Here is a 24,308-nt window from a genome sequence, read left to right as displayed (position 1 = left end):
GCCATTTGCGGGATCGTCCGTCCCAGGGACGTTGTTCAGCTGGGGATGCGCCGAGCGGTGTCGCCGCGACGGCGATGGTGCGCGTGCTGCTAGATATGGTCTACTGTGCCTGGTTGGAGGCCCGTCGACCACGGCGATTGCGCGGTCTAGGCCAGCGAGCATCGACCGTGCAGCTGCGCCATGATTGCCAGTCGCGCCTCCTCTCCAGGGGTCTCTCAATAGCGTGAGTATGTCTCCTGGGGAACGAAAGAGAATTAGAGAGGGGTTAAGAGCGTGTCAGGACCCCTTTTCTTGGCGCAGCCTTTTCTCTCGTGGATACGGCGCTTGGGAATCGGGCGGGCTGGGTGGCCCGTCTCTTTTCTTGCTCACGCTTGGCTAGCTCGAAATTGCGCCCGTGGCGGAGCAACACTCAAAGGCTCAAAGGGGGGAGGGTGATCGAGAGCTACACTACGGTATCAGCCTGCATTTGGGAAACAGGATCGCCGCCTGGGTCCCGGAAGACCGTTTGCTGTCACGTGGGGTTTTCGGTTTCTACCGGTGGGTCGAACGAGAGGAGTGCCGGCCGTGTTGGAGCTGGGGGGTGGCCGGTGACGCAAGGGACCTTATCTCTCCTACCTATCCGAAACTGGCAATTTGCGGGCGGGGGAAGGGGGAGAGAGAGTGTGTGTGTGTGTGTGTGTGTGACAAACCGACTGACAGCGTGCGTGTGTCTGTGGCAGAGGGGGAGGCCGCCGTCGCACAGAGCTGAGAAAGGTCACAGGGAGTGATGTTTTTGATGGAGAAAGCGGGGGAGAAAAGGGTCTAGCTAGTCTCGCCTTCAGCTCGTGCTCAAGCTTTGGAGGGCTGGGCGTGTATAAAGACTGAAGAAATTCCTCGGCATTTTTCCTGGAATTGGAGAAGCGGGATCTACGATCTACATTGCCTATCTACACACACACACTCTCTCTCTCTCTTTCTCGACTCTACCAAGCATTCAACCGTACCTTCACGACTTGCAAGAACAGCACATCGAAATGGACCAGCTCAAGAACCTCATGGGTGGAAGCAAGGGCTCTTCCTCGCACTCTGCTGGTGCCGCCGGCCAGCAGAAGCAGGACCCCCTCGACAAGGGTGAGTCTCGTCCATCCGTCCATCCCGTCCGTTTGTGCAGGGACACAGCCAACGGGTTATATGGACGGACACAGTACCCAACTGTTAAACTGACAATCGCCGCGCAGCCTTCGACTTCGCCTCCAAGAAGGCCGGCCACGACTTTGCCCCCGGCACCGATGAGAAGATCACCGACGGCGCGCGCGGCCTCTGGGAGAAGGTCACCGGGTACGTAATGCCAGGCCCTGACGGGTGTGTGTGTGTTCGTGTCTTTGTTTGTGCTAACGATGCTCGCAACCACAGGAAGAAGGTCAACCCCAAGATCTCCAACTAGACGTGCCAATCATGAACAGGGGTCTTTTTCTTTCTTTTTCTTCTCTTTTCGTTTCGTTATTATTGGATATCCCTTTGCGATTTCGAGGACGTGAGAATTGGATCATGAGCGGTATAGCTGCAGTCTAGAACTGTACGTATTAATGATGAACCGATGATACAATACCTTTTCGCGTTGCCTTGTCGTGCACAGTCATCGCCCGTACATACGCTGTACTCGTCGGCCCGGGTACTTGGAAGTAACGTGAGCAACTTGGCGTCGTGTGGCATTGAAAACAGTTTAGGCCAGATCCAGATGACGATATTTGCTGGATGATGGATTCATCCAGGACCAGCGAGCACTGCCGAGCGGGGGATGACGTGACCAGTGGACAGTCGTCATGCTTATGTAATCACATGCTCAGGCATCACTGGGGTCAACGGGGCACCCTTCTGAAGGAAGCATTGGGCTCCCAGTCTTGGCCGGGACGCCTGGTTCTTGTCCACACTTGGACACATGAATCTGCGCCCTGAGAAACTATGAAGATGGAAGATGGAAGTGCCTGGCGATTGACAAGGCTTGGAGAAGTGAGATGTGAGATGGATGTAATGGTTGGGTAGCTAGTTCAGATGGGCTGGGCGCCCCTATCTCCTGCGTCTCCAGCGTCAAGCCTCAAGGTGTGGCGTCCAAGGCCAGGACGAGGACCCACATTTGAACCAATCACGCGTAGGTCGCCCGTTTGCGGCACGACGGCAGCAAATCGAGGGCATAGGTACCGCTTCGGCATTGGCTTGTGGTTCTTCCGCGTGTGCCATGCGATTCAGTGCATTCCTTTATATATCACATAGTGATGTTTTTGTGTTTTTGTAAGATACGACTCGAGACGGTGATAGGAAGGGACAGGAGACAGAAAGAAACGGGATAGAGAGAGCTTTCTCCTCCACTCCGAGTCTCGATTCGTCTTGGGTGTCACAGCAACAACACAGAAACCAGCCATGGTCCAGGCTTTCTTCAAGTGGCTCTGAGCCGCAATGGTGAGTGGTCGATTAGCTTCCCGGGCGGGGAGTATACGTACCTGCGTAGGTACTTGCCTGGGTACAGGTCTGGGTACCGATCTGATGCCCCCCCTATGAGGTGCCACTTTCGCGAGTGTTGTTTTCCACGATAAGCAAGTGTTGTTTTTGCATGGGGAAACGACGGCAGAAAAAAAAAGGTGATGGGGAGGGGGGGGAGCGAGCAGCCTTGAGAGGGGAGAAGAAAAAAGGAGAGGGAAAAAAACATCCAGATGCCTGTTTGATGCGAGGACCAAGCGCATTCACTGTTATTGATCAATCCCAATTCGGCTGCCGATTGGTGTTGCACCTACCCAACATCCAGCTTTTCAAGTGTTCATTATTTTTATTTTTGGTCCTGTGTGCCTTTTTCTAGGGGGGGTACCTCTACCTTACCTACTCTGTAGGCATTCTCCGCCCTGCATCTCTTTGTATCTTGTACCTCTCCCGTTGCCTTTCCGACCTCCACACCTTCCTTCCTCCCTCCTTCCCCCCCTCCCCGACCTACAAGGTCGCAGTCGAACCAAAGAAGGAAGGGCCATTCAAGGTACGTGCCCTCTCCTCCTGTCAGTTGCTTTCTGTACAATGTAATTGCATGCCCGGACGGTTTCCCGGGTGTGGTGGCCCTGTGCTCGCTGGTCGCTGGTGGCATCGGCATCCCATGACCCTTGATCCATCCACGGCCGCGTCTACATCTACGGCGCAAATGCTCTGTGCCACACGTCGCTGTCCTTGCAACTTAGTCCAGATACACGGACGCTGTCAGAAGAAAGAGAGAACAGAAGAGCTTGCCTGACATCCCTTAGTCCCCTTGTTAACCGACTCCCATCACTCGACAGTCAGTCCTCCTCCATCACCCATCCAACACGACTCGACCTTCTGTTCAAGAACGACCATCTGATCCTCGGTCAGGAACGGCCAATTGTCCCCCGGTCAAGACTCAAGACCGGCCACTGAATCCTCACTCCGAAAACGACCACCCGTCCCCACGGGGACTATCGACGACGACCGCGCATAACAAAGAACCACCGCCCCTGACCAGCCGAATGCATCCTCCGAACCACGCAACCACCATCCGCCATGGAACGTGAGGACGACACCCGGCCCTCGAGCCGCCCCAATCGCGACGATGACGGCAACAACCGCCCGACCACCGCCCGCCGCTTGGAACACGACGACAATGACTCTCGTCCTGATGACCCTACAGAAAACACCACTCCCGCCGACGACAAGTCACACTCCATCCCCGCCGAGAACCACTCTCCCGACGGCCGTGATCACGAACACGGTCACACCCATAACAGCCACCCCGACTCCGACCCAGACGCCGCCCTCAAGACCCCCTCTAAGCCCCCGGCCCATTCCGATCCCTCAAACGAATCCATGCTGCCTCCGCCACGGCCCCAGGCCTCCGCCGTCCCGGACAGCAGTTTCGTCGAGGGCGCTACCTTTGACGACTCGCGCCACGACTCCTTGGCTGAGTCTGCCGTACGCGCCCATCTCCAAGACGTCGAATCGAGTTTCGTCTCTCGCCTCTCTCCTATCCCGACAATAACCCACGAGGGCACCGACGACACCTACCTCTTCGATGGCGCCGCCCCTGCCAGGTCCCCTGCACCGCCGCGACATACCCCTGCGAAGAGTCCCAGTCCGAGCCCCCGGCCGACTTCTGAACCAGACCGTGACGAAAAGTCGGACGCCAATGACCTTTCCGAGTTGCGTCCCCAAGACTCTGCCTCCGCCGATGTCTCCGACACGACATCCGCCCTCGAAACCATGTCCTCCTCGCCCGCAGCCGCCGCCGCCGCCCGCACAATCTCGAGAGCAGTGTCCAGCGCGAGCAACCGGACCGACAAGCATTCACACGGGCCCAGTCCGGCTGACCAGACTGACGAGGAGCCACCGTTCCTTCGTGCAGAGTCCGCCGCCGACTCGGTCTCCACAACCCTGCGCAGCAAACGATCGGACGGAAGCCTGCGTGGAGGTCTCGTCGACGCCGGCAGCACACCGGGACACGCCTTGAGCTACGGCACCCGACCCAAGTACTTGCGAAGCCGCGGCGCCAGTCAGCGCTCCTCCGTCTCCTCCTTTATCACCAACCCCGATACCCACGATGATCTTGAGAGCGAAGGCACCGCCAATCTGGGCGCCGACTTTGCTCTTCAATCCGGCGGCGCCGCCCCTACCTTGAGCTTGCCTCGAAGCCTCAGCAGCATATTGTCGCGCTCCGTGAGCATCGGCAGCATGGTCTCCGGCATGGACGATCCGGAGTCGTTGCCCAACCAGCTCGAGACACTAGACGAGGTCGACAATGCATTCACGCCCCGACGACTGCCGCGAAACGACGACGACCTTTTGGCTACGCCAAAGCCTTCCAAAGAGAACCTCACCGCCCCGACCGACACCGTCATCGCCCGGCATGTTAGAAATGTGCAGGTGCCCGAGTCGCTGGCGAAGGAGTACAGAAACAAGAGCGGCTTCGTGACGCCCCGCAAACCCTCCGACATGCCGCTCAGCGCTTCCACGAGGTCGGGTAAGAACCTGACACTCAAGGAGCAGAGCAGCACCATCGAGCGTCTGTCCAAGGAGAATTTCGACCTCAAGCTCAAGGTCATGTTTCTTAGCGACCGTCTCGACAAGCTCTCCGAAGAGGGTGTTAGGGAAATGATCTCGGAGAACGTTGAGCTCAAGACGAACCTAGCCGTCATCCAGCGCGACAACAAGGCACTGCGTAGGAGGGTCAAGGAGCTCGAGAAGCAGCTCAAGGACGACCAAGATCGACCCGGTACCGCGAGGAGCGGCGGCTCGTCAAACGACAGCTCATCCGACCACGACGCCCAGGAGCGCGAGGAGGAGCTGATTTACTTGCGCGAGCGCGTCGAGGAGTACGTGACCGAGATCGAGAGGCTTCGCAACGACAGCATGGCTAAGGAGGCGGAGAAACGCAAGCTGAGCGAGGTCGTCAGGTCACTGGGCGAGAGGACCAGTGGCAACCTCGGTAGTCAGGAGGAGGCGGATGTTTGGAAGGATCTCCTCGAACAGGAAACCGCCCGCCGCGAGCAATCCGACGAAGACAACCGCAAGCTGCGCGACGAACTATTCCGCATCAAGCAGGAGATGAGCAGCGGACACGGTGGCCTGCACCATACAACCAACATTTACAATATCACCAAGAAGCCGAGACAAACATCGCCCAGTCGTCCCGTATCCGGCCTCTCGGGAGACGTCGAGACGAACGGTGGCTTTAGTGCCGCCAGCACGTTGGTTGATGAGCTGCGCAGAGAGAGCGAGCAGCTGCGGCACGAGAACGCCGAGCTGAGGCGCGAGGTTGGCGCGCAGACATCCATGCTCACGTCGAGAAACCGCGAAAAGGAGCGGCTGTACCAGGAGATCGAGGACCTGAAGATGGCACAACGGCGAGGAGGTCCTGCACCGTCTACGGTGGACTCCCTCCTGGAGCGTTCGGCATCGCGTGCTGGTGCGCATCACAGGTCCATGTCACGCGTAAGCGCCAGCAGAACCCAAATGACTGAGATTGACGAGCTGGAACGCGAAGAGCTGGAGAACAAGCTGGCCGAGACGCGTGACAAGATCAGCGAGATCAAATTGCAGAATCAAGAGCTCCAACGTGAGCTCGAAGGATGCATGGCAGACTTTGAGACAGCAGTTGAGGGCAAGCGACAGGCAGAGGAGATCGCTGTCACGCTGCAGGAGGACCTCGACAACGCCATGAACGACCTCGTGGCGCTGCAGGCCGAACGGGACGAGGCGCTCAGGGAGCAGGCTGACATGGAGGCGGAGTTCGAGTCATTGCGGAAAGAAGCGCAGGAGGAGATTGACGCGCTCGAAGGCGAGGCCGACCAACGGAGCGACGAGATACAGAGGCTCCAACTTGAGCTCAACGACCGAACCGAAAACTTTGACGCGCTGCAGGAGGAAATGCGCAAGATGAGCGAGGCGCTGGTCGGGTTGGAGGACGAGCAAGCCGCCAAGTTCCGCAGGATACAGCAGCTGGAACAGGACCTCGCGGACGCTAACAAGGAATCCGAGGAGCTTGAGACCAAGTTGCTCGAGTCAAACGACAAGGCGCAGCGGCTCAGCGTGCAACAGGAATCCAGCCAGGGGGAGATCGCCTTTCTCCGGGAGGAGCAGGAGAGCGACAAGATCCGCATCGGCGATCTCGAAGCGGCACTCGCCAACACGGAGCAAAGCCTGCGCGAGGAGCGCGACAGGGTCAAGGAGCTGGAGCAACGCCTGGCCACGGAGCGTCGGCAGCACGAGATGGTGTCTAACCAGGAGAAGGAGGAGGTACAGCAGTTTGTCAACGAGCTCAACCGCGAGATGTCGGCGGCCAAGGACGAAGCCCGGAGGTTGCGTAAGAGTCTCACCTCGCGCGAAGTCGAAGCGACCGAATGGAAAGAGCGGCTCATGGAACTGGAGAACAATCTTAGAGAGGCACTGGGCGATCTTAACGGGACGCGTTCCAGCCTGCTCAAGGTAAGCCCGAGACCGGTCTTGTTCGGCGTACGTATTTCTCACACTGACAAAAACGACAGTCGATTGCCAAGCTCCAGCGTGAGCTCGAGAACACGGTCCGCGAGCTGGACACAACCAAGGCATCCCTCGTTGAGAAAGACCGCCTCATCAAGCAGCGCGACGCCCTGCTCGAGTCTCACGGGCTGGAGTCTCGCAAGCTCGCGGGAGAGCTCGAGAAGGAGAGGCAGGCGCACCGAACGACGAGGAACCAGTTCGAGACGTTCCAGAAGACGCACCTGCACGTGTCGAGGACCGTCAGCACGCAAGATCTGCGCATCTCGGAGCTCGAGTCAACGCGGGCCCAGGACAAGAAGAGGATCTCGCAGCTCGAGGCGACGTTCAGAGACCAGCTCACGGAGCGCAACAACCTGCTGCTCGTGCTGTGGACGCGACTCTCGGCCCTCTGCGGCACCGACTGGGCGCACGACAACAGCCTCATCAACGGGCGTGCGCTGCCCTCCCTCGAGGCCGTCGCCACGATGCTGCCGGGCTTCAGCAAGAACCTGCTGGCGGCAGTCAAGACAATTGAGACGATGGTAGGCGGGTTCTCGTCCCGCATCAAGGGTGTGGAGCGGGATTTGTGGCGCGAGTACCAGAGCCTCGAGAACAACCTCGAGTCCCGGACAAAGAAGCTCGAGCGGCTTGAGACGATTGTGCGCAACAGCATGACGTCCGGGACGCTTGGGTCGTACGAGCAGGCAAGGATGTCACGGTTGGAGGACGCCTACCGCCAGCTCAAGGTGGAAAACGCGACGCTGCGGACGGCGCAGGACGTCAGGAGTCGGGCGGCCTATTCAGCCAACAACGACCCGAACGCGGCCATGCCTGAGCCCGGCAGCGGCAGTCCGTCGCCGTCCATCCCGACGGGACCTCGTGAGCGCGAACGAAAGCCGCGCAAGGGCGAGCGGGCGTCGACGATGACCCGCAGCGCTTCGAGCCACACGGTGACGACGACGGGGACAGGGACGACGCCGACGCCAGGGTCCGCCAACCACAACCCTTTTGAGACGACGCTCGCAGAGAGAGACCCCACCGACAACCGGTGGATCTTCAAGCTGCGCGACCTCGAGAACAAGCTCAAGGCAGAGCGTGAGGGCCGTTCGCAGGACCGTAACGCGGCCAGGCAGCGACTTGGCGGGCTCGAAACGGAGAATCGCGACCTCAGGAGCGAAGTGAGCCGCATACGCAGGGCCAACGGGCAACTAGGAGACAGCTAATGGTAGAACGGATCATTCCTCCGTTTGTACCAACATCAGAGCCGCCGGAAGTGGCGTGGACGGACCGCTTCTTTTTTCTTTTTTTGTCTTTTTTTCTGTAGTCTATTATTTTGCCTTTCCAAGCATCTGTAACGGGTAGCGACGAAGGATGGACGGCCTATGCTGGGGATCTGACGGAGTTTGCGGACACAGGCCGCCTTTTGGGTACGATAGTCTAATACTGATGCCTCTGTCTGGGCGTTATCTGACAGAATGGATGAGCTGGGCATGCAATGGGGTGTGGACATCTTTTGAGTGATAACAGAGTGAGGCCGTCAAGTGTACATGTTAGTAAGCCGGTAATCCCTTCGTTGCCCGGAAGACCGACTTGGAGCTATTGGTCCGTGCAGTTTCGCATAAAGCGTGAATTCAGCGAATCGGAAAATCCATAATCCATCCGCAGATCATTGTTGCACTAAGAACGAACCCAGACTAGCTTATGCACCCCCACAGTCCACTATTCATTCTTTCTCTCTCTGTCTCTCTCTCTCATTCCCCGATCCCGTTCGGGTTTCCCTCCGCAACCCCCCTCCCTACCAAGTTTGCCCCGCCACGCACCTGACCATTTGCTGCAAAGTGTTTTGGCCATAGCGGGTTAGCTCGTGGGGATATGGGACGAGGGGGAGATGCATGTCATCATGTGGATTGATCCCAAGCGGCCCCATCACGACGGGTGAGCGGGGCCGCTCAAAGGCGCGTCAGTGGCTTCCGACATACCACACACACGACATCCTCGATGGACGACGTGGACATCTCGAAATTCGGGATGCCCCATTCGAGAAGACCGCCAGGGTCGAAGAGGGCGTAAAAGACATCTGGTTTGATATAAGAGGGCTCGATGGGCTCGGCTGTGGTGATGGGGGAGGTTTTCTTGGCTGTTAATGCTGGCAAGCTGATCATCTTGGACATCCAGCACTTGATACCTTTCTACCTGGGCCGATATCTAGCCAGTTCACCACTTTGTTTGGAAAAGACGGACTGCAGTTGAGTCACTCGGCATCGCATCACCAGCCTCGTGGTAGTATATGGTACAACCCGGGTCAACGCCACATCCTCAACGACCTCAACGACTTCAAACTCACTTCACGTTGAAAGCCCACCAACATGTCCCGCCTTATCACCCTTTCCCGGTGCAGAACCACCTCCCTGCTGCGTCTTCAGCCCCAACGTCGCACCGTTATGATGGGCACCGCAGCCTCCCGCCACGGCCCCAAGAAGGAAGGCGACATCTCGTCCGTCTTCGTCTCCCTCTCCGGCACAACGCGTGAGCCCCTGCCGGACCGCTTCCGCACGCTTAAACAGGACCTTGTTGCCGGGCACGAGGACGCCGTGGTTAAGTCCTGGGGCCGCCTCGTGCGCGCCCTGCGCGAGGAGAACGAGACTGTCGTGGCCAAGGGCCCCGCCATCATCCCCAGCGTCGATTTCAAGAACATCGACGAAGACATTAACGGGTTGAAGGCGGAGATCCGCAAAAGGGGCGCCGCGGTTGTTCGAGGCGTTGTTGATGAGAAGGAGGCGAGGGGATACAAAGAAGAGATTGAGGCGTATGTGCGCAAGAACCCGTTCACAAAGGGTGAGTATCTAACCCCCTCTTCGCCTTTTTCTCTCCAAACGGAAACCGCAAATGGCAACCATCACTAACACGACGCAGCTTTCCCCGCCGACAACCCCCAAGTATATGAGCTGTACTGGTCTTTGCCGCAGCTCAGGGCCCGCGCGCACCCCAACATGCTCAAGACGCAAGCAACGCTCATACGCGAGCTGTGGAGCGCGTCCTCAGGCGGCGCGGCCATCTCGATGCAGCCCCTGACGTACAGCGACCGGCTGCGGATCCGGCAGCCTGGCGACGCCACCTTCGCCCTCGGCCCGCACATCGACGGCGGGTCCGTGGAGCGGTGGGAGCGCGACGGGTACGGCCGCGGTGGCGGTACCTACGACGCTGTGTTCCGCGGTGACTGGGAAAGCTACGACCCGTGGGACGTGACGGCGCGCGTAGAGGCCGTGCAGGACCTGTACAACGGCGCCGGCGCATGCAGCATGTTCCGCATGTTCCAGGGGTGGCTGAGCATGAGCGCCAGCGGGCCGCGTGAGGGCACGCTGCTCGTGAACCCGCTCGTGCAGCTCTCGACGGCCTATTTCCTGCTGCGGCCGTTCTTCCAGCCACGAAGGACCGCCAGCGATGTCGGCGCCGAGGCGTTTCTTCGGGAGGACAATTGGGCGTTCACGGGCGGCGACGAGATGACGAGCGAGCTGCAGGGCGCGACGCCGGGCCACGGTCAGGAGCTCAGCGACGCGCTGCACCCGCACCTGCGCCTCGGCGAGACCATGGTGCATGTGCCACGCATCCGGCCCGGGGACTTTGTTGTATGGCACACGGACCAGATCCATGCCGTCGACACCGTGCACCAGGGCCGGGGCGACTCGAGCGTCATCTATATTCCCGTGTGTCCGGCGACGGACTTGAACGTGGAATACCTGGCGAGGCAGCGGGAGGCGTTCCTGAACGGGCTTCCAGGGCCGGATTTCCCTGGCGGCAAGGGAGAAAGTGAGCACGTCGGGCGGCCCGGGGAAGACGCCATTCGTGGGGCAGAGGCGAGGCGGGCAATGGGATTAGAGAAGCTGGTCGCCGTCGGGGAGGGGCAGGCCGAGAGGGAGATGATTGAGCGGGCGAACCGGGCGCTGGGGCTCTGAGACTGACTGGGTTGTGTGTTCGCCAGAGATATCCCTGATGAGTTCTGTAACCTAGACATGATATTTGAATCGGTGGCCGAAAAAGAAACAACGATGTCTTGGACATTGGACAGGTATCATTTCTCGACCGAGACAACAGTGAGTGAGTGAGTGAGACCGTGTCTCGTGCGCCGAGACGTGACAACTCGACACCAATACGAATGCAAGCGAGTCAACACTGAGAAGGGCGGGCCGGTTGACCACGAGACACGGCACAAAGACATTCACGTATGTGAGCCGGGATCCGGCCGAGACAACCTTGGCCGAGCTGGGCTGAGCTGAGCTGAGCCGAACCAGGCCGCCATCGTCTGTCTGGTATACGCAACCCCTGGCGTTCGTTCTTTGCCAGCACCAACCGGGTCCGAGAACCATCATCAGTCTACATACCGAGAAACAGAAGTTTCGAGACGGGACCTCGTCCGTAATTTTGTCTATTCCAACCCGAGCGTCTCTAACGTCACCTCTTCCTCTCATACCCACACCCACTCACGCCTTCATCCCTCCCGAATCAACCCCGCCCTGCTCCCCCTTCTTCTTCCGCAAGATGAAGCCGTAGTAGTCGAACGCGCTCTCGCCGCCGGCCAAGACGTCCATCTCGAGATCCCACAGCCCCTCGGCGTTGAGCAGCGGGCGCATGAAGTGCGGCTGGCGGTACGTGACGTACAGGAAGACGCCGTCGGCGCGCAGGGCGCGGTGGACCTCGCGCAAGTAGCGGCGGGTGTTGTCGCGCACGTCGTCGGGCGGCGACCACGGGCTGCCGTGGATCATGGCATCCATGGTGCCCTTGTCGAAGGCGACGTCGACGGAGCCCGTGGGCGCCGCGTCGGGCATGTCGCGCACGTCGGCGTGGCGCCACTCGATGCCGCCCACGGCGGCGTGCCGCGCCGTCATGAGCTCGACAACGACGGTGGAGAAGTCGAGGCACAGCTGGTTCTTGTAGCCGCGGGCTGCGAGGTCGGCGGGGATGGTCTAGGGCGGCGGTGAGTGGTGGTGTGAGATGGTGTGATGAGTGAGGGTGTTGTTGGGAGTGAGAGGAATGATGCGTGAGTGAGGACGTGAGAGTGAGGACGCATGTGAGAATGCGGATGCGAAAGTGAGGATGAGAAAGTGAGCGAGAGTGAGAGGTCGGGTACGAATGTGCGTGCAGACGTGAGATGCGAGGAACAGGGACAAAACATACGCTGTCGCCGGACCCGAGATGCATGATGCGCGGCGCCGACTCCGGGCTCCGTTGGGAGAACAGGTTCTTTTGGAGATACGGCTCAAGTGCCGCAAAGGTGCGGAACCACTCGTGCGTCGGGTTCGAGCCGTCCGACTGTGTGTAGCGCTCGTTCCAGAACTCGGGCGTGGCGAGGGCCTCGGCCTCGCTGAGATCGGCCATCGTGGGGCGTGTTGTGCGTGTTTATGTGCTTCGTGTGTTTCGTCGTGTGCAATGAGTGATGATCGATGAACGCCAAGTGACGAGTGAGGACGAAGGCGTGAGTGTCTAAGTGATGTGAGTAAGAAGTGCGCGCTGGCTGAGGGTGTTGCAATACTGAGCCAACGGTTTCTAGTGCTTGTTTAGAGGGGTCAAGTCGAGGGGGGAGACAAAAAAAAGATTGAAGATTCGCGACGCTGACGATGGTGGGGGCGGGGCACTATCGGCGTTAGGCTATTATTACCGAAAGGGTTCATTTGCCGTTCCCATCGGCTGGGAATTATGGGGAACGGGAACAAATTTCATTCTCCCGTCTCGCTCATCAAGTGAGGAGTTCGTTCCCTCATCATCCTCTCACTCATGATTCCACTCATCGCTCATCACCTCTCACTCGCTCAAGCTCTCATCCACTCATGATCACTAATCAAAGAGAAAGGGGTATCTTGAAAAAGGAAATAAGGGTTTTTCCTAAGAACCACTGCTTTCTGAGATTTCCCCCCATCCTTGTTTCTGCCCCATCATGCCACGTGTATCCCGTCTTCACCAGTCTTGAGGCATTCTCGTCTCATACACGGCGAGATACACGCATGCTGTAGCTGAGCGACTCGTGCATGGCTTTACGGAGGCAGCAACAGCCGTATCGTATCGTTGGGCAAACAAAATCGCATTTCAGATCATTGACAAATACACATGGGTCCAGGAACATGGTCACTTGCTAGACCAAATCTCATTCATTATGATGATAAAACAAAGGGCATCGACTTTCGTCCGAGTCATCTCTACTTTTCGTCGCATCCCACCGTATCATTCCGCGTGCATTGCCTGCTCCATTCCCGGAAACACTCCGGGCGCCATCATGTGACGATGTTTCCTCCTCTCGCCAAACCACGCCGAGCTCACGTTCTTACTGCTGCTGCTGCTTCTTGTACTCTTCGACAAAGGGGTTCATGAAGGGGCCGAGGTAGTCGGCCTTGCCGAGCTGGATGCCCTTGGCGCGCAGGATGCTGTAGGCCGTCTGGAGGTGGAAGAAGAAGTTGGGCATGCCGTAGGCGACGAGGTAGTCGCGGGCGCGGATCTGCATCTCGCCCTGGCCGAAGCCGAGGCCGAGGGGCACGAGAGCGTCGGTGCGCGCCTCGAACGTCTTGGGGTCGGCGGCCTTGACCAGCGCGATCGTGTACTCGACGCGCTGGCGCAGGTCGGCGATGCTCTTGAACTCCCGGCCCAACGCTTCGGGCTCGGTGCCCTGCACGCGCGCGACGATCTTGATGGCGCAATCGGTGGCGATGTAGTACTGGACTGAGAAGGGCAGCATGTCCTCGGCAAGCTTCCAGCCGAGCACGTCGTCGGCGCTGATGGCCTTGTCCGCCGCGTAGGCCTCAGCCTTGGTGAGAAGGCCAAGCAGGGTGTTGAGTCCCGCGAGGAGGAGGGGGACGGAGGCGTCGTAGAGGGTGTAAGTCATGATTGCGGCGTATGAGGGTGTGTGTGTGTGTGTGTATTAGAGCAAGAGTGAGAATGAGAGTGAGAGTGAGAGAGTGTGTGTGAGTTTTAGATGTTGTGGATGCGGTGGAAGTCGAGGTGGTAGACACAAGCAGGTTATTATATATGTATGTATTAGCAACTGTCCCCCGCCTTCTTGGAACTCGGGCGAATCCTGGATCGGAAAGAGACAGGATGCAATCTCCCAACCGTCTGCGAAAGAGCGGTGGGACGCCGACGCAAGACAGGGAGGTGGTGATCGGGCGTTTCTGTCGAGTTCGACGGGCGGGTCTCAATTGACTAATGCGCTGTTGCGGGTTGGACACGACGCAGCTGTCAGCAGCAGTGACACCGATACTCTCTGCCTTGCCACGGAAACACGGAGAAGGGATTGGATGTTTCGACTGCGTGAAAGATGACATTTCATCGTTGTCATTCGTCGTTCATCAATGTCAACAGAGGACCAACGTCAGGCCCGTGCAACCTCCAAAACTAACTTCGCCGGCTTCTCTTTTCGAACAAGCCGACGGAAGGGTGGTGGCAGTACGGATACGGCCAAGGAGGGGGGAGGACAGATACTGCTAGTGATAAGAGTGGCTGGCAAGCAAATTGAACAAACACGGGGTCGGCTGGGTGCCACATCACGGCGGATCTCTAACAAGATGGGGCCGAGAGTGAGACTGGACTTGTGGGATGCCGCCCGCTGACAAATGCAAACACGTTGGCCTTCGTTCGCGGCACGCTCAACCCGAGCCGTGGCCTCGATTCAACTACGGGGCTGATTTTCATCCGAGCTGCAGCACCGAAACCCGAGGGTTGGAATGGGGATTGGAAATCCACAGAAAAAGAAGGCGGAAAGGGGGGAAAGATGGAAGCACAAAGGTTCTGTAGCATAGACGCGAGTGAAGGGGTGGATGAACCTATATACACCTCTTCAAGACCAGATAAAGTTCACAGGCGACGAACCAACAATTCTCACGCGTCAAACGCAGCCACGGCCAATCGGGCCATTCCGTCAACGGTAGCCCCAGAAGCTTAAACGGACGCAACAAAGACCGCCGAAAGATAGGACCATTCATGGACAGGTTCGCCATGATGCGAGGCGATTGCGTGATCCCGTCGGGGTTGGGTGGGAGAGGCTGGGCAGCGTGAGATGGACGCTCGACTGATCGGGGACTAAGCTTGGGGTAGCGATGGTGCGGGGAAGAGGGCCGCTCTAGCACAACTGACTGCAAGACCGCAGAAAGTACTTTGCTTTCTATCTATACCCAAATTGGCTGAGATTGAACAGGCGATACCTCGGATCAGGAAGGAAGGAAGCAAAACCGGTACCCGACCCGGACCCGGGCTTGGACCGGAAATCGCCCAAAACGCCACCCGGGCCGGACCGGCCACACCGCTGCATTAGCTGTTGTCGCATCACTTAGTTGCAAGATAAGAGCTTAGAAGCTTGATTACTGCAGATGCACATAAGCATTTATAGTAATCCTACTAAGATGCTATATAAAACTTGTCTAAAAGAGTATAAATCTCTACTAAATCAGATGAAGGGTATTTTAGGGAAGACTTATTGTTATATATATATACACTCTCTCTTATCAAAAGAAGGTTTCCAACTATCTAGAACGTTCTACATCATAGCCTAACGTATAGGATTCAATAAGTTGCTTGTTTAAGTCCTGGACCTTTAGGCTGTCTAAGAAAGCACCTGGACACTAGCACCAGCCCTGATATCCTTGGAGCTGAATCCGGCCTTGAATTGGAAGCTCCCTTCCGGAATAGTCCACCTCTGTTCCTTGGTGTTCCAAAAGCTCAGATCTCTTCTCGCGAGTGAAAACACCACTGTCTGCGACTCTCCAGGATCAAGACGCACCTTTTCGAACCCTCGGAGAACCTTTACTGGCGTGCCCTCTGGCGTTGTGTTCTGGGGGAAAGACAGATAAAGCTGAGGCACGGCAGAGCCCTTCGAACCTCCCACGTTCTTGATTCCGACTGTTGCCGTGGCCACTTGTTCCCATAGATCACTCAACCCGCCAGGTTCGATCCCGTTGGAAGCATTTGCAATAGCAGACAACCCGCGACTGACATTAACGGCTAGACTTTCGTCCATGTCGAACTCTGTGTAGGATAGCCCGAAGCCAAACTCGTACAGTGGCGCGATGTTGTTTTGGTCGAAATGTCGATAGTCAATCATCTGGCCCTCGGTGAAGGCCGAATGCCATTCGTTTGGATCAGATACTGGCGCTGTCAAATTGACGATATCCGGACCATACTCTGACTCGTTCTTTGGGATTGAGTATGGAAGCCGGCCGGACGGCTCGGCAGCGCCCCAGAGTACATCGACAATTGAGTTTCCCGTCTGTTCTCCAGGATAATGCGCTGCAAGAATGGCTGTAACGTTTTGGTTGTCTGCCCACGGCATAAGAACAACGCCAGGCCCATGGACGATGACAACTGTGTTTGGGCAAATTGCCGCCGTGTTTTCAACAGCCTTTGTCGCATTCCACTGGAGTTCGGCGGAATCCCTGTCTTTGCCCTCAGTAGCGAACGATTTGAGAAACAACAAACAGACTTGGGGAACTGGGTAGATTGTCCTGAAGCGGTCGTCAACCAATTCCTCATTGTCGAAGATTGCTTGTACTCGCCCACCCATGGACTCGACATGGTTCCGAATAGCATCAAAGGGTGCCACCAAGTTCGTGTGCCGAACGGTGCCGGAGCCACCGCCGATATCGAGAGTACCCATATCGAAACCCAAAGACTGGCTGAGGTCGAGGTACACTGAGCCCTTGGACGGGTAAGGGGCGTCGTTTCCGAAAACACCGACGTTGGTCATGTTTTTCAGAGGCAAAGTACCGTTTGTGTTCTTCAAGAGAACTGTTCCCGCAGCACCCAAGGTCCGGATGAGCGCTGCGTGTTCTCTGCGGACGTCGCGGGCTTCGACTGCCGGATAGAGGCCTCCTGGCGTTGGGATCCGATGCCCGTATTGATAAGTCCAAAACACAGCGCCGGCAGATGGGTCGACAGACGGGAAGTCGCTGTCTTGACCGAGAAGAAAGTAGGGTCTCATGACTCTTTCGGCCATGTCTGTAAGACGGTCCATAGACACGGAACCATTTCCGACTGCGTACAGCAGCGAATCGCCAAAATAATGGGGTCCAGCCAAGGGTATGTTGCCAGGCATTTCCATGTCGAGCCCGGCATTAGCGGGGCCCAGCGTGTCGTGAGTTGCAGACCAATCGGACACAACATAGCCTGGAAACGCCAGCTCGTCCTTGAGAATGGACATCATCTCGGAGTTTGCGCAAGAATAATTTCCGTTGACCCGGTTGTAGGAACACATGACACTCGCTGTCCCAGCCTTTACAGCATTTGCAAAGGGCCATAGGTACAACTCGTGCAAGGTGCGGTCGTCAATGTCGGCAGAGATGGCTTCAGTCGTTACCCCGTTCTCGTTAACAGTGGAGGATCGTTGGGTTTCTTGTTCGTTTCCAATGTAATGCTTCGAACAGGCTTGTACGCCGACAGATTGAATGCCCCAGACCGAAGCATTCATGGCGATGCCTGCCAGGTAAGGGTCAGGGCCAAAACCCTCCCAGTTGCGGCCTCCGCGGGCGTGACGGCCCATAGGCCCTGAAGACGGTCTACACATCGTTAGTTGACTTTTTTGCCGTGGAAAATTTTTGCAACCAGGCAAATACCGTACCCTAGATGGACGTGTGATCCTTTTTCTCTGAACTCCTCTCCTAGAGCGACAGCGCGCAAATACATGAGGTCCTTATCCCATGTAGCTGCCGTGGTGATTCCAGAAGGAAACACGCTAACGCCGTCTGCTCGCGAATAACCACTCGGTCCATCTGACAAGCAGATACCGTGGAATCCAAGTCTCTCAATAGCGCCAATTGAGCCTACGCAGTCCAGACCCGGAGTAAGGTAGTTTCCCGTGACGATGCCCACTTTTTCGGCGGTGCTTAGCTGCGACACGAAATCCGTGGCCAGTCGGGAGGCGTCATTCCAAGCTGTGCCCATGATTCAGCAAGATCCAACTTGTATGGATTGAATGTCTTACATCTCGGGTACCTGGGAGAGGCCTCGGTGGCCACGCCAGGGTGGAGTTGTGCGGAAGACACCGCTATGAACAAAGTTCTGGGACGCATAATACGGAAATAAAGGTCTGACTGTTTCGAGCAGTCTCAACTTTGTCATCTGAGAGATGTTTAAGGACTGTTAACTTAAATTTGGGAACGACATGAACGTCTTATATAGAGTTGGTTGCTGGTAAAAGTCAGGGATTGAATCGAGCAGCAGAAGGTAGTTTTGGGAGTTGTAATACGTTGTAATGCTGCACCCCACCCCACCCATCAAGGATGCAACCTAGAAAAGTAAATAGAAGAGGGACTTTGGTAGTCTCCTCGGTCTTCTCCGTGTTAACGCCAAGCGGTATACAAAATGTCACTCACTTCCTGTTTGTTTACCTTGCTGTGTACTTATTAGGTTTATCTTTAGCCTATTAGTTTATTAGGGGTTTTCTTGCATTCGTAGTGTGTTTAACCATGTTTAGGGTATCTATGGCTGGGGTGCACGCTTACGTATGTTGGCTTCATTTGTATCTACTAATACGCGGAAGTTTCTTAGTGGACAGCGATTACGCTATGTCTACTCGCTAGCAACAACATGGTTCCATTCAGCTCGACGATCTTGCGCGTCATCGCCTTGCGGAACAATACGACCCGATCATGAAGCATCCTCATCGGCTGGAGAAACCCCTGCTTCTCCACCAGCAGTAACGTCGCCGTCAAAAGCTTGACCTTGCTGAGCCCTAACTCACGAATTCATCGGCGAAACCATCCTAAACATTCCAGCTACAGCCCCAACTCCTGCAACACCTCACAATAGATTTTCTCTCCACTCTATGCGCCTTGTCCATGTGACTGAGTCGCTGCGTTTCGGAAATGAATCTAGGTATGGCGATTCTTGTGGTGTAGGAAACGAGTGCGAGGACGCCCAGCAAAGTTGGCTGCATGCCAAAGCTTTTCAAAGCGGTTCGATACGGCAATAGACCGCCCCCCTTTGCCTACGGTCACATACCCGCACTCGTAGGAAACCAATCAATAACTCACTTTCCCTAGAAATGCGAATACGACAAGCTGAAGTTTGTATGTCAAGTAATTATAAACTCTTAACGCGTATACACATCAACAATCCAGAGGCAGGGAAATTTTGTTAAACGCGTATACACATTGGCCGATCAAGGTAGGGAAAATGCGAATACGACACGCTAATATTTGTATGTTAAGCAATCATAAACTTTTAACGCGTGTACACATTAACAATCCAGAGGCAGGGAAATTTTGTTAAACGCGTATAGACATTAGTCAATCAAGGTAGGGAAAATGCGAGTACGAACACGAATGCGCAACAACCTACTTGGTTTTCGTGCATATTTTGCCAAGCACGCATAGACATTGGCCTCCTGTCAAGATAGCGAATACGTCTCTGGACCTATCGCAACTTCACCTGCTATCTCAAAATCTGGAGACACTATCTTGCAAGTCTGCCTTATGAGAGGGGCTTGACGCGTTCATCGTATTGCTGCGATTCTCAATGGAAGTGATGAGCGTAAACCCATGCAAGCATACGTTCAGGGGTTGAAAATAGGGGACGGTTGAGATCGCTGCAAGGGTTTATCAATATCATGGCCTCGCAGAGCTTCAACATATAAATGAACTTGGTTTGCAAGCATCTGGGTGGTTATGAAGCTTTCCTTTAAAAGCCTCCAGCCAGGTCCTGTCAACCCCCACATTGAGCCTCTCTTTCCCTCCTCTAGTATCTATTTATATCCCCCAAGTCTAATTGAGCCTTCAAACCGGTCTGATTACGCAGAGACATCGATCTTGGCTACTTCATGACGACGGACAACAGCACAACAGCTGAGGATGCTTCCTCTGGCTACATTCTTTACCACTATGATCCGTCTATGGCAGCGGCTGTTGTCTTTGTCCTTGTGTTCGGAGCTTCTGCTGTGCTGCACATCTACCAACTATCCCGAACGCGGACATGGTACTTCGTTCCATTCGTTGTCGGATGTCTATGTGAGTTGCTACTCAAGCAAGATATCATGACTTTATACTGACATTTCCTAGTTGAAGCAGTTGGATACGTCGGACGAGCCATGTCAGCATCAGAAGCCCCCGATTGGACGTTGAAACCTTACATTATCCAATCGATTCTCATCTTGCTTGGACCAGCGCTATATGCTGCGTCAGTTTACATGATACTTGGACGATTGATTCTCCTCCTTGAAGCAGGGGAGTACTCTTTGATCAGGCCAAACCGGCTGACCAAGGTATTCGTACTGGGCGACGTTTTGTCATTCTTCGCCCAGGGTGGTGGTAAGTCGATGCTATCATTTCTACACTCTGAAGAACAATGACAGAAAAAGTCCCTCATACTCGATTTTCTTAGGTGGTGGAATGCTTGCAACAGCAAAAAGTCCCAGCTCTGTTAAAACAGGTGAAAACATCATTGTTGCTGGCCTATGCATTCAAATCCTCTTCTTCGGATTTTTTATGATTGTTACCATGGTCTTCCACTTCCGCCACTTCCGCCATCCAACTCCACATTCCTACAACATCCAAACACCATGGACTAAGCTTCTTTGGGTGTTATATGCCAGCAGCTTATTAATCATGGTGCGGTCTCTGTTCCGGGTTGCTGAGTACATTGAGGGTACTGAGGGGAAGCTGCAGTCGAAGGAAATGTACATCTACTTGCTTGATGCGTTACTGATGGGCATTGTGTCGGTGCTGTTTAACTGGTTCCACCCAAGCCGCGTCATAACCAAGCGGGCCAGTGGTTTAAGTACGGTAAAGAGCACAGAAATACTTGACGGCGGATACCTGATGGAAAGAAGGTAGTAACGGCAAAACCTGTAGCTTGCCTTTCTCCTGTGTCTTAGTCCTAGAGAGAGTGGATCTAGTTATAAGGGGTGTGAATATGGATTCTCAGTTGGGTGTTTTCTAAGACGTACCAGATTAAGAATTAAAATTATCTTTTTTGTTGCCCTGCGGCTTGCGCATCCAAACCTCGTCAATTAAGTCGCCTTCGCCCTTGACACACACCCACTCTCCCATACCGTATTCCTTAGGCGCAACTCGGCATCCTCTGCCGCCACCGCCGACTATCAGATTTCCTGGCCGGTACATTCCGTCTCTTTCCATCCTGCGTATAACACTGCCATGGACTCTGACTTTGTCCGGGATGTCGCGTACTTCCCCACGTGGAAGCGGCCATCGGATAGGCTTCCAGCTTCCATCCGGCCTCAAGTCGAGTCTTCGGAATGGAAGATATTCCATCACCCTCCACATGAAGACGCTGACCGGATGCATGCCGCAAGAAAAGTCGAGCGAGTCGTGGATCTCGGCCTCTTGGGCTGTCCGGATCATCTCGCTGAAGGGCGTCGTTGTGCAGGCGTGCGTCAACCCTTCGGAGTTCTCGTCAGTTGGTTCTGTCGCAGTTCCGCTCGGCGATTCAGGCTGAGCCTCAGCCGGCGGCGACGGAGCATCGACATGGATCTCGGGAAGGCCGAAACCTTCTTGCGGCTTTGGGGACGTCGATCTGGACTGGCGGCTGGGCCCCGACACCGACTCGACGCACCCCAAATACTCGAGCTGCTCGACGTCAAAACTGAGCCCTGCTCGCATGGCTTCTCGGACCATCCATACAAGAGGTATGTGACTGGCATTCTTGCGACCGGCGACAGCATCCCAACCGCCGCCTATGTCGCCGTGGCCTCCGGCGAACCATACCTCATCGACGTCTTGGTCGGCTTCGTCGTCATCTGATTCATAGGTCAGGTCCTCCATGGGCGGCTTGGAGTGAGTGGAAGATGCGTCATGTTCCGCGTGAGAATGGTGTGAGCCGTCATCAGTTGCCCTGGATCGGGATCTGGAACGGCTGCGGAAAGGGATAGGATGGTCTGCATCCTCCTCCGCGCTTCGATCGCGACTCTTCCTCCTTCCACGGTCCTCTGCCGCGACAGCGTCGTCGGGCGCCAGAGTCGAACGCCGGCCTGGTCGATATTTCTCTTGGAATTCTTGTACTTTCTCATTGAACGGCTGACGTTCCATGACCCGTTCGACGGCCTCCTTCTTCTTGCTCTTATTGCGACACTTGGGTTCTTGGTAAATCAGATCCTGCCGAAACTTGGCTCGACGCTCGTCGATGCTGACTGCGTGTCGAACAACTTTTGCGGAGCTTCGTGCAGTGTACGGGAACTTGCTGCGCTGCATCCAGGCCGTCTCGAAACGAGGGACGCTATTGACAGTGTCGAAAAGCCCCAGGAAACGGATGCGTCGTATGGGCCGGGAGAAAGTCTCTCGGAAGCCCTTGAGAAACCGGTACATCTTTTCTCTTTCCTCTTTTCCTTCTGCCGTGGAGTTGGTCCTACGGCACTGCCATTGGGAAAATGAGCTCCAGGCAAAGCTAACCATTTCCTCGTTGCCGTGCAACAGCAGACCGACAAAGTCTAGCATCTCGGCCAAGAACCTGGCGACGTAGGCGCCCCGGGAGAAGCCAAACATGTAAATGTCGTCTCCTGGAGAGTAGTATCGCATCAGAAACCGATACCCGCCCACGACGTGTTGGTCGAACGAAGAGCCGACCGCCGAATCCTTTGCCATCTGATACCATGACTTGCACTTGGCTCTTACACCGTTGTGCGTCAGATTTTCTGACACGACGTAGGTTCCAATGCCGGCTAGATATTTCTTGAGGTCAGCACCTTGATTCATGATGAGTTTCGAGAGCACATTGTGTAAAACACCTACGTTGGTAGTAATGGACTAAGGCGATGGTGGTCAGCAACGATGTTCAGCCTGTCTCGTTGAAAGGTCTTACACTGGTCATCCGACGAGCTATCGAGCATGCGGAAAATCTTGAGTATGTTACTGTCGCTATCGTCGCCTCGGAATTTGTTGCCGGTGCCGTCAAAGCAGAGTATCAGTTTCCGACGCGAGCCATGGCTTGGTCCTCCCCGATACGCTCCGCTGCTAGGCTGGTCGCCATGTCCCTTTCCAATGCCACCTTCCCGAGGCTTGGAAGAACGAAGCAGGTTAGGATGCATAGTGAATTCTGCGAGTAGGTAGAGTTTGCGAGAACTTCGTCTTGGTTTGGTGTGAATAATCGGCCTAGGAGGGGCATCAAGCCAGACCCAAGCATACAAGATGTGCGGTGGCTACTTTGTGATATACGGCGGTGGAGACAAATTCTAAATCTTTGCATTTCTATGCCTCAAACATTCCACAAGGTTACATCGCAGAGGTATTAGTCCTCTTAGCGTCCATGCATATCTTTTTACCCGGTGTGGTATGCGAGCAGGTGACGGTGTGCTAGGGAGGGTATTTGCGTCACCTGCTATCTTTTCTCATGCTGAATCTTTGTTAGATGAAAATGGAGCGTAACTTATTGGAGGAAAGCTGACTAGCCACATAGCAAGGCCTGACGTGATTGTGCGCCTCACTCCCCTATCTGCACTTCTATCGATCAATCATGAGTCCGACGTGTTATGCTTTCGGTCTGAGTCAAAACTGATCTACATCTCAATAGATAATCACTTCACCCCTTGAAAGAGTTGCGTCTAAGACAGATCTACAGTAAACACTCAACAACCGGAAGGCTGTGAAATGCAAATCACCGTTTTAGTCATTGGAGGCGTTCCGAGGGCAACTAGTCTTACGTGCGACCGAGACAGACAAATACACATTTAGAGACAGGCTAAACGAGGGATTCATGTCTAAGAGCTAATCTGCTGTCGAGAATTAATACCAAAAGCGGTACTGGCTTGTGTCGGTAAATCGTCCCCGGTATCTCCACCGTTAATATCGCGGCTTTCCAGCAATTACCATCCCAAAGTGGCTTGGGAACGTATGCTAACGAATGTGAGACAGCAATGAGCCACGGCTCATTGCAATCGCGAAATGACATCATCAGTTATTGGACCCCGTTGTTGAACTAGCAAGCCCCTTGCGCCTAAGTCTAAGACATCACTTGTCGAAATCAAGTAATCTTGTGTCCTCCCCGATACCGTTCGGCTTACCGGTCAGACTTCAGACAGGGCTGAAATGACACATCGCTCCCTTGGCGACGATGGAAAATTTCACATGAAAATTGCGGAATGGAGAGCAGCGGCAACTTGCCGTCTTTGTGCTGTAAAGCCAATCTCGGCACAGAGTGATTCGTACACAACATATGCGAACCAGCAATGGTTCTCATACTTTGTAATGATACTCAGATGCATCGTCCTTATCAAGGACGGTCGTCGTTAAGGCAGTGGATAAGCCATGTATCACTTTTCCGTGAGTACCTCAGCAGTGACGGGCAGTCCTAGGCTTGTCGTTCCCCAATTGAAAGGCAAATGTTGGTGCAACAAGATTTAGACA

The 24,308-nt window shown here is 55.4% G+C and overlaps 8 protein-coding genes across 8 annotated transcripts; 4 read left to right on the top strand and 4 right to left on the bottom strand.

Moving 5' to 3' along the window:
- Window positions 1-904: 904 nt before the first annotated feature.
- CDEST_14278 (uncharacterized protein) lies at window positions 905-1,625 on the top strand. The gene is made up of 3 exons (XM_062930434.1): window positions 905-1,110; window positions 1,218-1,317; window positions 1,393-1,625. Exons 1-3 carry the CDS (start codon window positions 1,014-1,016, stop codon window positions 1,421-1,423), a joined length of 228 nt encoding a protein of 75 aa, XP_062786485.1. The 5' UTR covers window positions 905-1,013; the 3' UTR covers window positions 1,424-1,625.
- Window positions 1,626-3,447: 1,822 nt separating this feature from the next.
- On the top strand, window positions 3,448-8,545 carry CDEST_14277 (Putative centrosomin motif 1, Mto2p-binding domain-containing protein). The gene is made up of 2 exons (XM_062930433.1): window positions 3,448-6,951; window positions 7,011-8,545. Exons 1-2 carry the CDS (start codon window positions 3,535-3,537, stop codon window positions 8,205-8,207), a joined length of 4,614 nt encoding a protein of 1,537 aa, XP_062786484.1. The 5' UTR covers window positions 3,448-3,534; the 3' UTR covers window positions 8,208-8,545.
- Window positions 8,546-8,740: 195 nt separating this feature from the next.
- CDEST_14276 (Putative isopenicillin N synthase-like superfamily) lies at window positions 8,741-11,437 on the top strand. Its single transcript, XM_062930432.1, has 2 exons — window positions 8,741-9,819; window positions 9,898-11,437. The coding sequence occupies exons 1-2, from the start codon at window positions 9,351-9,353 to the stop codon at window positions 10,935-10,937; spliced, it is 1,509 nt and encodes a 502-aa protein (XP_062786483.1). The 5' UTR covers window positions 8,741-9,350; the 3' UTR covers window positions 10,938-11,437.
- On the bottom strand, window positions 11,066-12,545 carry CDEST_14275 (Putative methyltransferase type 11, S-adenosyl-L-methionine-dependent methyltransferase superfamily). The gene is made up of 2 exons (XM_062930431.1): window positions 12,157-12,545; window positions 11,066-11,945 (listed from the first exon to the last, which is right to left on the bottom strand). Exons 1-2 carry the CDS (start codon window positions 12,355-12,357, stop codon window positions 11,463-11,465), a joined length of 684 nt encoding a protein of 227 aa, XP_062786482.1. The 5' UTR covers window positions 12,358-12,545; the 3' UTR covers window positions 11,066-11,462.
- A 546-nt stretch (window positions 12,546-13,091) lies between these two features.
- On the bottom strand, window positions 13,092-13,953 carry CDEST_14274 (uncharacterized protein). Its single transcript, XM_062930430.1, has one exon. The coding sequence runs from the start codon at window positions 13,850-13,852 to the stop codon at window positions 13,298-13,300; it is 555 nt and encodes a 184-aa protein (XP_062786481.1). The 5' UTR covers window positions 13,853-13,953; the 3' UTR covers window positions 13,092-13,297.
- Window positions 13,954-15,565: 1,612 nt separating this feature from the next.
- CDEST_14273 (Putative glycoside hydrolase, family 3, glycoside hydrolase family 3 domain, immunoglobulin) lies at window positions 15,566-17,898 on the bottom strand (the record flags this gene model as incomplete). The annotated part of the gene is made up of 2 exons (XM_062930429.1): window positions 15,566-17,513; window positions 17,576-17,898. 2 exons carry the CDS (start codon window positions 17,896-17,898, stop codon window positions 15,566-15,568), a joined length of 2,271 nt encoding a protein of 756 aa, XP_062786480.1.
- Window positions 17,899-19,774: 1,876 nt separating this feature from the next.
- Window positions 19,775-20,786, top strand: CDEST_14272 (Putative RTA-like protein; the record flags this gene model as incomplete). The annotated part of the gene is made up of 3 exons (XM_062930428.1): window positions 19,775-19,961; window positions 20,013-20,261; window positions 20,335-20,786. The coding sequence occupies 3 exons, from the start codon at window positions 19,775-19,777 to the stop codon at window positions 20,784-20,786; spliced, it is 888 nt and encodes a 295-aa protein (XP_062786479.1).
- A 117-nt stretch (window positions 20,787-20,903) lies between these two features.
- Window positions 20,904-22,993, bottom strand: CDEST_14271 (Putative Tle1 phospholipase; the record flags this gene model as incomplete). The annotated part of the gene is made up of 3 exons (XM_062930427.1): window positions 20,904-22,627; window positions 22,698-22,712; window positions 22,768-22,993. The coding sequence occupies 3 exons, from the start codon at window positions 22,991-22,993 to the stop codon at window positions 20,904-20,906; spliced, it is 1,965 nt and encodes a 654-aa protein (XP_062786478.1).
- Window positions 22,994-24,308: the final 1,315 nt, after the last annotated feature.

This window comes from Colletotrichum destructivum, chromosome 10 (genome assembly GCF_034447905.1).
Source record: "Colletotrichum destructivum chromosome 10, complete sequence".
Lineage (NCBI taxonomy): Eukaryota > Fungi > Ascomycota > Sordariomycetes > Glomerellales > Glomerellaceae > Colletotrichum > Colletotrichum destructivum.
The sequence above is the reverse complement of the archived record's forward strand: the minus strand, read 5'-3'. Positions and strand labels throughout refer to the sequence as shown.